General features: G+C 34.7%; 1 protein-coding gene across 1 annotated transcript in view; it reads right to left on the bottom strand.

The window, feature by feature from the left end:
• SMC2 (structural maintenance of chromosomes 2) overlaps positions 1 to 13,208 on the bottom strand; it is a 51,840-nt gene that overhangs the window by 25,633 nt on the left and 12,999 nt on the right. Inside the window, exons 9-15 of the mRNA XM_068973900.1 lie at positions 10,465 to 10,698; positions 8,626 to 8,785; positions 8,117 to 8,234; positions 7,221 to 7,359; positions 6,523 to 6,642; positions 3,541 to 3,745; positions 1,530 to 1,665 (exon numbers count right to left, since the gene is read on the bottom strand). Coding sequence (XP_068830001.1) covers positions 1,530 to 1,665; positions 3,541 to 3,745; positions 6,523 to 6,642; positions 7,221 to 7,359; positions 8,117 to 8,234; positions 8,626 to 8,785; positions 10,465 to 10,698 — 1,112 coding nt within the window. The remainder of the gene's footprint in view (positions 1 to 1,529; positions 1,666 to 3,540; positions 3,746 to 6,522; positions 6,643 to 7,220; positions 7,360 to 8,116; positions 8,235 to 8,625; positions 8,786 to 10,464; positions 10,699 to 13,208) is intronic.

The raw sequence follows: 13,208 nt of genomic DNA, 5'->3' as shown, positions 1-13,208 counted from the left end.
CATTTTTCAAAATCTTTTCTTCCTGGACCTCAGGGCCACAATTAGTCTACAAAACAACTCTGTAGAATAAACAACCTAGTACTGCTCAACAAACAGTTCCAAGCCAAATGTGACTACAATTGAGTTTGTAATTCATTCCCTTGACAGAGCTTCCACATTTCAGAAACATCTTTTTATCTCTTTCTCACAGAAAGTTCTTTCATTTTATGATTAATGTCATACGTCCATGAAGGTAAAAGGTAGGCTTTACATGTATATGTTTGAAAGTGGGCATTTATGATACAATTTACATCTGGGAATGGCCACTTTGACTTACTGTAAACAATCTTTTCCATATATATATTGTGTCCCAAAAAAGTCTTAGTACTATTCTAAGCTTTGATAATTTCAGAAGATAAATGCCAAAAGTTTACCCCTCAAAAAAAATTTAAGTTTTTATCTTTTATTTTCTCTTACCTTTATTCAGTATTGTGAATTCTAAATAAAATGTTTATCTCATCTCCCACTTGCCATCTTCAGAGGGATTAGAAAAAAATTACGATTAAACTCTCAAATACTGTACTTTGTTAAGTTTGTGGCATTTATACTCCTGAAGTTTTTAAAGACTCTTCTGGATAACCACATAATGAGTTCACTCAACATCATTCAGGTGTTTATTCAAAAGTCATCTTCTCAGTAAGGCTTTCCCTGCCCACTCCATATAAACTTTCAACACTTTCCTATTTTATATTTTTATTCTTAGAATTTAGATTATCTAACATACCTTTTACCAATTTAACTTTTTATATTGGCTGTTGCCCCAACTTCACATATGGAAATAAGATAAAGGAAGAAATTTATCTATTTGATTCACTGCTATATTCCCAGTTCTTTGAAGAGTACTTGGCACATGAGACACTCGATAGTAAATAATGTTAGGAGACAAAAAGGGTTACATTGAATAGCATGACCCCAATTATGAAAAAAAATGTGGCATACATATATTTCATCATACATAAATATGTAACATACACAAACAGAAGTAATGTTGAACAGTACACACACATAACTATATCCACACCCACAAAGAAAGAACACTGGAAGTAAACACTTTAATTTTAGCAGTGACTTTTGACATAAACTTGTTTAACTTCTCCACAGGCAACCTAGCTATTTTCAACATGTATAGGACAGCCATAAGGCTGCAAAACTTAGTGCAGACACCCAATCAATGCTGCAGTATATTACATCATTTCAAATCAAGGACTCAAGTGTCCTCTGGCATCAACCTTCAAAGCATCTGTGTGTTTCCCCACTAATCCCCACAGAATGTTAACAGAGTATATATCTCAGTAGAAAAACAGGAATATTTGGTTGATTTTTCTTTCTTCTTTTTAATTAACTTTCCATAATTTTGTAAAACAAAGACATCACTTATATTAAAAAATATATATAACTGATAAGTTATCAATTCACAACTTATTCAATACTAAGGTTATTATTTATTTTTAAAAAATTTTAATAACAGCTTAATCCAACCAAAGTCTTACTTTTCAGCAGTGTTTTTAAGATTGGCTAATTCCTCTTCTAGAGCCTGTAGCTCATTCTCCTTGGTTCTGAGCTCATCTTGAACATCTTTGAGTTCTTGAAACTTCATTAAAATGGAAGTTGCCTGGGATCGAGCACCTGACAGAGGCAAATTGAAACAGGCCTTGGACACTGAGTTGCTATATATTTAGGAAACAATACAGTTTTGTAAGAGATTTACACTTGAAATAATTCAACAGCCAATCTTTAGTGGTTTATGAAGCTACAGAATCCATTTTATCACTTGAATCTTAGGGCATACATATATGATAACAAATACTCTATATGTGGTGGATTATTTATTCAGAATCATCATTGCCTTTGCTCACTGGGTGGATCCCTCTCAGAACCACTTTTTGCTCTACTAAGATCAGGCTTAGCCATGTGCTTTGCTCTAGCCGATGAGGTGGGAAATCTGCCTCTTCTGAGAGTAAGCTTTAAGAGGGAGCACATCATTTACCATGTGTTTTCCCTTTCCCATGTGTAAAGTATGTTCAAAAAAAGGATTTATTTTCCAGTCAGCCTAAATCCCATAATGAGAATAACATGGAGCAGAGACAAGTAACATGATGTAGCATAATTATAGAATAAACCTGTAAGCCACTGAGATTTGGGAGCTGTTTATTACCATATCGTAATGTGGTCTAAACTTGACACAGCACAGTAAACTGGTTTCACCTTACATGCATTATAACTGTCTGGCAGTAACAGGCTGAGGTTTTAAGCTGTCAAGAAAACTCTAGGTTTGATGGAAGAAAGGAAGGTCAATCAACAATGCTATTATGAACACTTTGCTTATATGACATGGGGTTACATATCTGCCATCACTTAAGGGGGGATTTCAAGAACATATAATTCAGTGAAATCTAAAATGTTCCTTCTAATCTAGATATTTTAAAATACTTGGTCTCTATCTTCCAACTGTAAAATACTAGTTATTGTGTACTCTGAGGAACTTGATCATGAAACTCATTATATTGGCTACTGTTTTCTTGGACTAGAAAGAAATTAAGATACTTCATAACTCAAGAGGCATCCAAGTCTCTTGGTTTGGTTAAAAGCACAAACTGTGAAATCAGGCTACCTCTTTAAACTCTGACCCCTGGCTCTGCCACTTATCAGCAAATTCTTAACTGTTCTATGCTTTAGTTTCTACAAACATATAATGGAAAAGATAGTTATGTCTACTTCAAGGTTGCTATAAAGATTAAATGAACTAATTAAAGTCCTTAGCATAGGGCTTTATAGAATGATAGAAATGTTCCATATCTGCACTATCTAATTACCCACTAACCACTGTGGTTTCTGAGCCCTTGAAATATGCCTAGTGCAATTAAGTAAATTATTCTATTTAATTTTAATTACCTTATTTAAATGGAAAGTCACATGTGGCTAGTAGCTACTGTACTGGACATACAGGCTTACAACACTGCCTAGTACACAGTAAGTACTGTTCAGTATTTGTTAGTTTATCACATGGTCACTTGACATGGATATGGAAACAGTGTCACAAATATTAGGACAGGAAATACATGGTCACTACTTAAGAATTCCTTTCTTAAGGCACCATCTCAGGGCAGATTTAAAGTTTTGCTTTACTTTTGACAGGAGCAGTAGCATATACACATATTAGAAGTGAACATGTTTCCTAAAGGAAAACTGGGTGGTCAAGTTACAATTGCACTGAATAAAAATACTTTGTTTCCCAGTGACTAGAATATCTGGCAAAAAAGAGAAAACAAGAATAGGTGAGCAAGAAAAGCTATAGTACTGATTATTAGACTATGAGTTCCATCTGGATGATGACAGTGTATAATTTCTCAATTAATAATAAGTAAACTGTCACAAATGAAAACTCAATCCTTTAGGAATAAAACACTGAATTATTCCAACCCCAATAATTCCTATTAAAAAAAAAGTCCCCATCCTATTTAGAACAAAGGAATTAGGAGGAAAAAATGATATAAATCCTACCTCCACTCAATGTCCCATGAGGATCAAAGACATCACCTCCTAGAGTTACAGTTCTAGTCATTATCCTTTTATCAAAAGCTACTTTTTTTGCATTATCCATATTGTCACAAACAAATGTCATTCCGAAGACAAATTCCATTGCTTTCTGAAGTTCTGGTTTGTATTCAACCAGGGAAAGAGCCACATGAACATTATTAGGGCCAACCTGTGAAAAAACATATATGTCATATGTCATAATACATATTACTCCTTTCCTTTCAAATACTATTTTATAAAATACTAATAATGCCCACAACTGTTAGTATAAATACTAACAGTAACTTAATACACATACCCAGCACTACAACTCTTTTTGAATTTTCTAAAATGCTATAGAAAACTCACTTTTAGAAAAAAAACAATTCAAGTTTAAGCACTGAAAAATCTAAGTAAAACATTTAGCTAAAATACCAGTCATGAGTTTCAATCAAGTAGAAGCCCCTATCAAGTTTCTAAATTCAAAGTGGATTATTTGTGAACACACTTTCTTAAAGTACAACTTCTAGATCAACACAGTTACACAATTACATGTTTTACTTCAACTATCAACTTGGTTGTCCCAAAGTGAATACTTTTCCACTCAAATAAAACATGCTAGAGCAACTACCTTCCAGTTATAGAAACGAAAACAGTAATTGGGAGTAAAAAAGTAACTTAAAAAATCTCTTAATCTTTTATTTTGATCCAACTGTCTTTTCTCACCCTTTGTTTATAATGTCTACGTCAGCCTATTTTTAAAACAACCTAATATGGCATCACCGACTCGATGGACGTGAGTTTGAGTGAACTCTGGGAGTTGGTGATGGACAGGGAGGCCTGGCGTGCTACAATTCATGGGGTCGCAAAGAGTCAGACATGACTGAGCAACTGAACTGAACTGAACTGAACTGAATATACTTTACAGAGTGCAGCAGTAGCAGAAATCATAATGAAGGCAGCTCTCTGCAACATATGTTCAGCAATGTCCTCTGACACAGCAGTTACCATTCAGTGTGTGTGGCTAAGGGATCTGGGTAAAAGTACTTTTGTTGTTACTTAAAACCCCAACTTACTTCTAACACTGGAACTTGACCCCAGATGAGAATAACTTCCTTCTAGACTCAGGTGATTTTTCAAAGTAAAAGAAGTACTAACCAAAATTACCACCTATTTACTCTATACTCATCTTTCTTCTGACAGTAAACAATTTCCATTGAAGGCTTCTCAATTTCAGAAATTTACTGAATATGCTTCTCAATTTCAGAAATTTACTGAATATCCATTTATTATCTTAATTACACATGCAGTTTCAGGTTTCACATAATTGTTTTTTCAACTTATGAACTTAGAATACCTGCTCAAATACTGATATCACTACTGAAAGTTAAAACTGGTTTCACGTTCTTACCAAATATTATACAACCACAGTAGCCTTTTAAATATATTTCCTTGCACTCATCTATTCACTAGAAACCATACTACTTTAGATCTAGCCCAGCAGCTGACTGCATATCCTTGCTACCTGCTTTGTATGTTCACAGGTTGGTGGGCAATCTAGAAAAACTCTAGTAGAGAAGCATCTCTGCAAGACTGACAGATTATGGTTCCATAACAGTTATCACCATAGCTGGTTTAAGTGTGCCTGGAATGAAAAAACACCCTGCAGAATCCATATATCCCTCTATAAGTTCTATAATTCTCATTAATCAGAAATCAAAAGTTTAATATTTAATGTGAAAATGAGTCACTCAGTCATGTCCAACTCTTTGCAACTCCATGGATACAGTCCATGGAATTCTCCAGGCCAGAAAACTGAAGTGGGTAGCTATTCCCTTCTCCAAGCGATCTTCCCAACCCAGGGATGGAACCCAGGTCTCCTGCATTGCAGGTGATTCTTTACCAGTTGAGCCACAAGCCCTAGTGATGAAAGAGAAAAACCTACAACGAAGAGATTACTCTACACAGAAGGATCTCATTCAGCTTCAACAGAGAAATCAAAAGCTTTACAGACAAGCAAATGCTTATTTATAAAACAGACTCACAGATTTCAAAAATCATATTTATGGCTTCCACAGGGAAAATGTAGGGGAAGTAATAAATTAGGAGATTGGAGTTAACATTTACACACTACTATAAATAAAACAGTGGAGAAGGAAATGGCAACCCACTCCAGTATTCTTGCCTGGAGAATCTCATGGACGGAGGAGCCTGGTGGGCTATAGTCCACGGGGTTGCAAACAGTCAGATATGACTGAGCAAATCCTCAGTATAAATAAAACAGATAACCAACAAGGACCTACTACTGTATAGCACAGGGAACTCTACTGCCCAGATGGCGCTCGTGGTAAAGAATCAACCTGCCAGTGCAGAAGGCATAAGAGAGGAAGCTTCCACTCCTGGGTCAGGAAGATCCTGGAGGAGGCCATGGCAACCCACTCCAGTATTCTTGCCTGGAGAATCCCAGGGACAGAGAAGCCTAGCAGGCTACAGTCCATAGGGTCACAAAGAGTCGGACATGATTAAAGTGACTTAACACACACAACACGCAAAAATAAAACAGAGAACAAGGACCTACTGTACAGCACAAGGAACTCTACTCAATATTCTATAATAATCTATATGGGAAAAAAAGTATGAAAAATAATGGATATACACATGTATGTATAATTGAATCATTTAGCAGTATATCCAAAACACATTTAAACCAACTATAGTCCAATAAAAATCTTTTAAAGAAGACATTCTAAAATATCAAAGGGAATTTTAGTCTTCCAACATTTCTGTTCTCTTTCCATCTAATTTCACAAAAGCTGATTTTATTCTCTTGGTATCTTAACTTTTTAAAGCACAGTAACAATAAAATTGTGTGGTCTGATATATGATTGAAATCCCAATTTACTTCAGAGGACAGTTAAAAAAAAAAACAACAGTAAGATGCAGACAAAGCATATAAAAAAGACTTACCAGATTCTGAGCAATCCTCAGAGTTTCTGGAGCAATACATCTGGATGAAATTTTATTGAGTGGAATTATAGTGTATCGACGCTTCAATTCCCCCTTTTCTAGTAGCTTTTTCCCAGTAACCTAAAACATTGTGCAATTAGAAATGAAAAAAATATTAATGACAACAAAAAACATTTAAATGGAAACAGTACAAGTTTAGGAATTTATAAATATGCTGAGTGCCTACTATCCCGAACAATCAAAATTCTAAGATGGATATGTGCATTCTGGACTCTGGAGTTAGCATACGACTTCCTCTGGAATAATGTTAATAAAATGTAAAAAATCATTAACTCTATCGTTTTACCCTGTAAAGATAAACATTTAGCCTTAAGTGAAAGTCGTTCAGTCATGTCCAACTCTTTGCGACTCCATGGACTATATACAGGCCATGGAATTCTCCAGACCAGGATACTGGAGTGAGTAGCCGTTCCCTTCTCCAGAGAATCTTCCCAACCCAAGGATCAAACCCAGGTCTCCCACATTGCAGGCAGATTCTTTACCAGCTGAGTCATCAGGGAAGCCCAACATTTAGCCTTAGAAAAAGTTTAAAACATCAATAAAGTACCCAATTCTTCTAAGAGCACATGATTTTTCAAGCTAGCAGCTATTATAGTTTTAACAGCAATTATATATTTTTTAAATTAAAATCAGTTTACCTCTGTGTCTACTACAACATTGTAGAGTCGGTCTCCGGCCACTAATTCTAAAGCAGTGGTTGCAGAAGTATCTTTTACACTGATCAGTGAAGCTACAAGTCCTTTCACACAATTTCTATTCCAGTTCTTCTCTGGATCCCTAAAACAGAAAAGTGGACAAAAATTAATCTTAGACAAGAAAATAGAAAAAGTTGTATTTTACCAGTCAAGAGCTCTTTCTGACAATACATTAAATGGAAAGCACAATAATCAGCAGTTTTAACAAAATTAAAAGATTTCAAATGTCTTGTGATTGTCCAGCTACAGACACACCTTTTACTGTGTTTCACAAATATTTATGTTTTCCGTTGTCACTTTGTTTTTTACAAATTGAAGTTCTGTTGCATTGTCAGCTGATAAGTCTTTTTAGTAATGAAGCTTTTATAAATTAACGTACCCTGGTTTTTTAAACTATGTATACAGTATGCTAATTTATCCTTAATAGACTATAGTTTTAAAATCAAAAGATCTTTCAGTAAACATAATGTTTTGAAGGTAACAAAAATAACTTTAATGTTCTAATCTTTGTAATACATATATTAAGTATTTCAAGAAAAAAACCATATAGCATTAATAAAACAAACTGTAAAATGTTAACACAGCTATTTAACATTAATGATAAAAATAAATTAAAGAAACTTTTTGGACTAAGATTAAATTCCCCTTGTTTTGGTTTTGAGATGAGTGGCATTAGTAACCTTAAATTTCACAAGAATTTCCTGTCTACAGATCTGAAACATTCAATAAAGATTTAAGGAAAAAAGAAAAAACAATTAAGGAAAAGCAGCTTACGGTATCTTTTATACAAAAATATATCCTAGTTACTACCATGTTCAATTTCAAGATTCAACTCTTACCTATAGGCAAATCGAAGATTGGGAAATCTGGCCAGGAGAGCTTCTTCTGTTTCTTTTAGTCTACTGATATCACGAGATAGCTGCCTGCGCCTTTCCAGAAGGCTTTCCTCCTTGTTTTCTGAACAGTAAGCCATAAGTAAATTGAAACCATGTTTTAAAAACTCAAATATTCTACTTTTTTAAGGAAAATATTAGTAATCTCTATTTCCAAAGCATTTCTAAAAGCAAAATGCAAATTCCTGATAAATATTAAAGAAAAGCATACTTAACTTTTGAATTTCTATTAAGTGTCAAGTAGACATATTTTCAACACATAAAACCATTTTCATCCTTTCAATTCAAAGGATTGTTTTATGCTTTGATATTTTTCTGATTATAGTATAAATAATTTTTATACTATTCCCATTAACATTAATGAGGTAAAAAAAAATTTCCTACTTGCTATTTCCTTTAAGTTTCTATTAATAATCACTACTTCCTAATGATTTAACATGTCTTTAAAGGCAAACCTTCATAATTTAGCCTTTTCATTTCAGTTTCAAGTTTTTCTTTAAGTTTTTTCACAGCTTCTAATGCTTCTTGATCTTTCCTATAGCCATTATCCATCTTCTTAATTTCTGTCTGTTTAGTCTTTAATTCTTGTTGGGCATGTTTCAACTTCATCTGAGCCTGTAACAGAAAAACATAAAACAGGCTATACGAGGCAGATAGTGCTAGTGATAAAATGGCCACAGATTTAGATTGTTTTAAGAGACATCAGCCTTGAAAATTTAACTGACTACTTGGATCACTATATCAACAGGTCAATCATTTCCCAATGTATTCTCCTCAAAATACTACTCAGAATATAAATGAATATATGCTCAAATATTAAATATCTTATAATTTAAGTCTATATTTTTAACATTTATAAAACTAACATCAATGAGCTCAAAGATTAATATCAAAGAACTGTCATTAGTTGATGACACCACACTTATGGCAGAAAGTGAAGAGGAACTAAAAAGCCTCTTGATGAAAGTGAAAGAGGAGAGTGAAAAAGTTGGCTTAAAGCTCTACATTCAGAAAACGAAAATCATGGCATCTGGTTCCATCACTTCGTGGGAAATAGATGGGGAAACAGTGTCAGACTTTATTTTTGGGGGCTCCAAAATCACTGCAGATGGTGATTACAGCCATGAAATTAAAAGACACTTACTCTTTGGAAGAAAAGTTATGTCCAACATAGATAGCATATTCAAAAGCAGAGACGTTACTTTGCCAACAAAGGTCCATCTAATCAAGGCTATGGTTTTTCCAGTGGTCATGTATGGATGTGAGAGTTGGACTGTGAAGAAAGCTGAGCGCTGAAGAATTGATGCTTTTGAACTGTGGTGTTGGAGAAGACTCTTAAGAGTTCCGTGGACTGCAAGGAGATCCAACCAGTCCATTTTAAAGGAGATCAGTCCTGGGTGTTCTTTGGAGGGAGTAATGCTGAAGCTGAAACTCCAGTACTTTGGCCACCTCATGTGAAGAGGTGACTCACTAGAAAAGACTCTGATGCTGGGAGGGATTGAGGGCAGGAGGAGAAGGGGACAACAGAGGATGAGATGGCTGGATGGCATCACTGACTTGATGGACATGAGTCTGCGTGAACTCCGGGAGTTGGTAATGGACAGGGAGGCCTGGTGTGCTGCAGTTCATGGGGTCACAAAGAGTAGGACACGACTGAGCGACTGAACTGAACTGATCAAATTAAAAACAAAATAGAAAGGTAGAAATCACTTCCTTCTTTTTCACTTAGGTATGCATATTTGCACTTACATATATGCTGTCCAACTGTGCACCTAACTGTATTGATGAGGAATAAAAGTATACAGGAAGAAGATGTTAAATTGACAGAAAAATGTATATGCTGTAAGTCTGACACTGAAATGCTATAGTTTTAAGTGTTGCAGGCATATAAATGAAGATGATGTTTTTATTTTTCTATTAAAGCTTAAAACTTCAACTTTATAATGTCAATAAAATACCAAAAAGATGAAAACAAATATGCTAACCTCAAGTATTCCATACAATGCTGAAAACAGAACATTTATTGCACTTAAAATTTCAATTAATCTATAAAGGTATTTTATGCTTTATGGCATCTTACACCGACATTGCCAATAGGTAGTGATCAGTATATTTGAATTTCATTGTTTTAGGTGCTAAGCAGCAGCAGAATGTAATAGTTGATAGTTATCTGAATATTTTCAACATTTTGTTTAACAACTGCCAAAGCACAGTGTGAAGGAGCTTCACAAAAAATAAAATAATAATAAAGAAATAAAAACTGCATTCACATAGTTCTTATTGTCTATACTTACCTGTTTGGCTTCTGTCTGAGTTTTACTTATGTCATTTTTACAGGCCATCATCTGACCAGCAAGAGTTGCTTCTGCTCCATCTTCATTACTGGACAGACCAGCAGAAACAGCATTAAAGTGCTGCTGTGCAATGGCCAAAGCTTCAGCATCTTTATTACTTGCTTCTTGAAGGGCACTTAGTCCATCTGTTATTTTTTTAACCTCTTTTTCCTTTGCTGCTAAAGTTTTAGAATCCTTTAGGAAGAGTTTGAAATTGGAAAGTATCATATTTTAGAAAAACACTGAAACATATATACCTTTAATGTCATCAAATTTCATACCAATTTGAAGTGAACATGGTAATTTAACCATAATTTTAAATATTTTATTCCCATTTTGAAATTTCTCAATTTTTATGATAAATGTACCTCTTATCCTAAAATACCTTCATTCCATGTTATAGTCAAATCTGAGAGAGAATGAGTTAAAATATTATTGCAAATTTAAACAAACCACTTGAAACAACTAAAAAATCACATTCTAGAACTATAATATTGAAATAATATCCACTCTACCCCAAGCATAAAAGAAATTTCAGGATTAAGAGCATGTATATGAAAATGCTTTTATAAACTATTAAAGGCCATAAAATTTAAGTATTAAATTATTATGGAACAGCTTCCCTGGTGGTTCATACAGTAAGTAAAGAATCTGCCTGCAATGCAGGAGACCCTGGTTTGATCCCTGGGTTGGGAAGATCCCCTGGAGAAGGGAATGATAACCCACTCCAGTCTTCTTGCCTGTAGAATTCCATGGACAGAAGAGCCTAGCAGGCTACAGTCCATCGGATCACAAAGGGTTGGAACGACTGAAAGACTAACACTCGCACTTAAATTCTAATAACCAGATATCTAATCCTATACAAGATACCTGCACCAAAAGAAAAAAAAAAAAAATCTCATATTTACATTAAAGTGATCAGAAATTTGGCTCACTTAATTCATGATTCACTGGGTATTTCTTAGATATTTACCATGTACCAGGCATTATTCTAGACATTAAAGACACAGGGTCCTCAGGGAGCCTACATTTCTAAGGTGGAAGACATAGTAAACAAATAAAGCAAAAAAGGATGGAACTACAATTTTAAGAGTAATGAGAAAAGGCCTTTTTGTGACGACATTTTGAGCAGAAACTTAAATGAAACAAAAGGTGTGACCATGCAAATACTAGGGGGATGGTACACTTGCCAAGCTCTGAGGAATATGCTTGGGTATTGGAGGAACTGCGGCTGGAACACAGTGAGCAAGTAAAAAAAAAGGCAGCTAATGAGGATACTACTGAGTACCTTCCTGGGAGGTGATGGCATGAACCACATGAGGAGTGAAAGAGGTTTGAAAAGTGGCTGTATTCTGGATATACACATATGTCTGGATATTCTGGATATACTTTTAAAATCAACAAAATCTGTTGATGAATTAGATACCACAGGGTTGGGAGACAGAGGAAAATTCAGGACTCCAGGTTCTGGAGTGAACAGCAGCATTACTTACATGAGGAAAATTCAGTAGCTCAGGCAGAGGAAAATTTAAGAGTTCTATTTTGGATATGTTAAGTTTTAAGTTTTTTAAAGTCATCCATATAAAAATGTCAATTAAATAGCTGGACAAATGAGTCCTTCAAAGAAGGAGTCAAGGTTAATTATAGGTTTGAAAGGCATCAACATGTAGATGGTACTGAGGGGTACAGGGCTGGATGGGATCACTGAAGAAATGAGTATATATAAAGAAGTCTGACCATTAGCCCTGGTGCATGCTAAAATATGTATTTTGATTTGCATTTCTAACTTGGATTCAAAGTTCATATTTTCAACTATCAAATCAATATCCTTACTTAGATGTCTAACTATCTCCTCAAGCCTATTATTCGCCATTCAACAAATGGTAACCATATTTCAAACTGTCAACAACGGAACTCCGGAGTTATCCTTCAGTCCTTTTTCATATTCAAACACCAATCTGCTGGGCATTATTTATAGTAGCAAAGACATGGAAGCAACCTAAATGTCCATCGACAGATGAACCAATAAAGATGTTACATACACACACTGGAATATTACTCAGACATTAAAAAGAATGAAAAATTGCTACTGGATTAATGGATACCAAGGACCTAGAGGTTATCAAACTGAGTGAAGTCAGTCAGAAAGAGAAAGTCAAACATCATGATATCACTTATACGTGGAACCTAAAATATGATACAAATGAACTTATCTACAAAATAGAAAGACTCACAGACACAGAGAATAGACTTGTTTTCAAGGGGAAGAGTGGGAAGGGGAGGGAAGGACTGGGAGTTTGGGATTAGCAGGTGCAAACTGTTATGTATGGGATGGATAAACAATAAGGTCTTACTGTATGACAAAGGGAACTACATTCAATATCCTGTGATAAGCCATAATGGAAAAGAAAATAAAAAAAAGAAAATACATGTATAACTGAGTCACTCTGCTGTACAGCAGAAAACAACATTCTAAATCAATGAACTATACTTTAATTAAAAAAAAAATCTGCGTGGTATATCTGTTGGCCTACCCTTAGAGTACACATAAAATCCCACTTCTCTAATATTCCACCTTCTACTGCATCTATCCAAGGACTATCACCTGCACTACCAATTACTACCTAGTTTCTCTACTTCTTCCCTTTAATTTATCCTCAAAACAGCAAGAATAGTACTACCAAAATATTGAAATGTCACCGTTG

This window comes from Capricornis sumatraensis, chromosome 6 (genome assembly GCF_032405125.1).
Source record: "Capricornis sumatraensis isolate serow.1 chromosome 6, serow.2, whole genome shotgun sequence".
NCBI classification, from domain to species: domain Eukaryota; kingdom Metazoa; phylum Chordata; class Mammalia; order Artiodactyla; family Bovidae; genus Capricornis; species Capricornis sumatraensis.
Note: the sequence above shows the minus strand (reverse complement) of the source record. Positions and strands in the feature narration are given on the sequence as shown.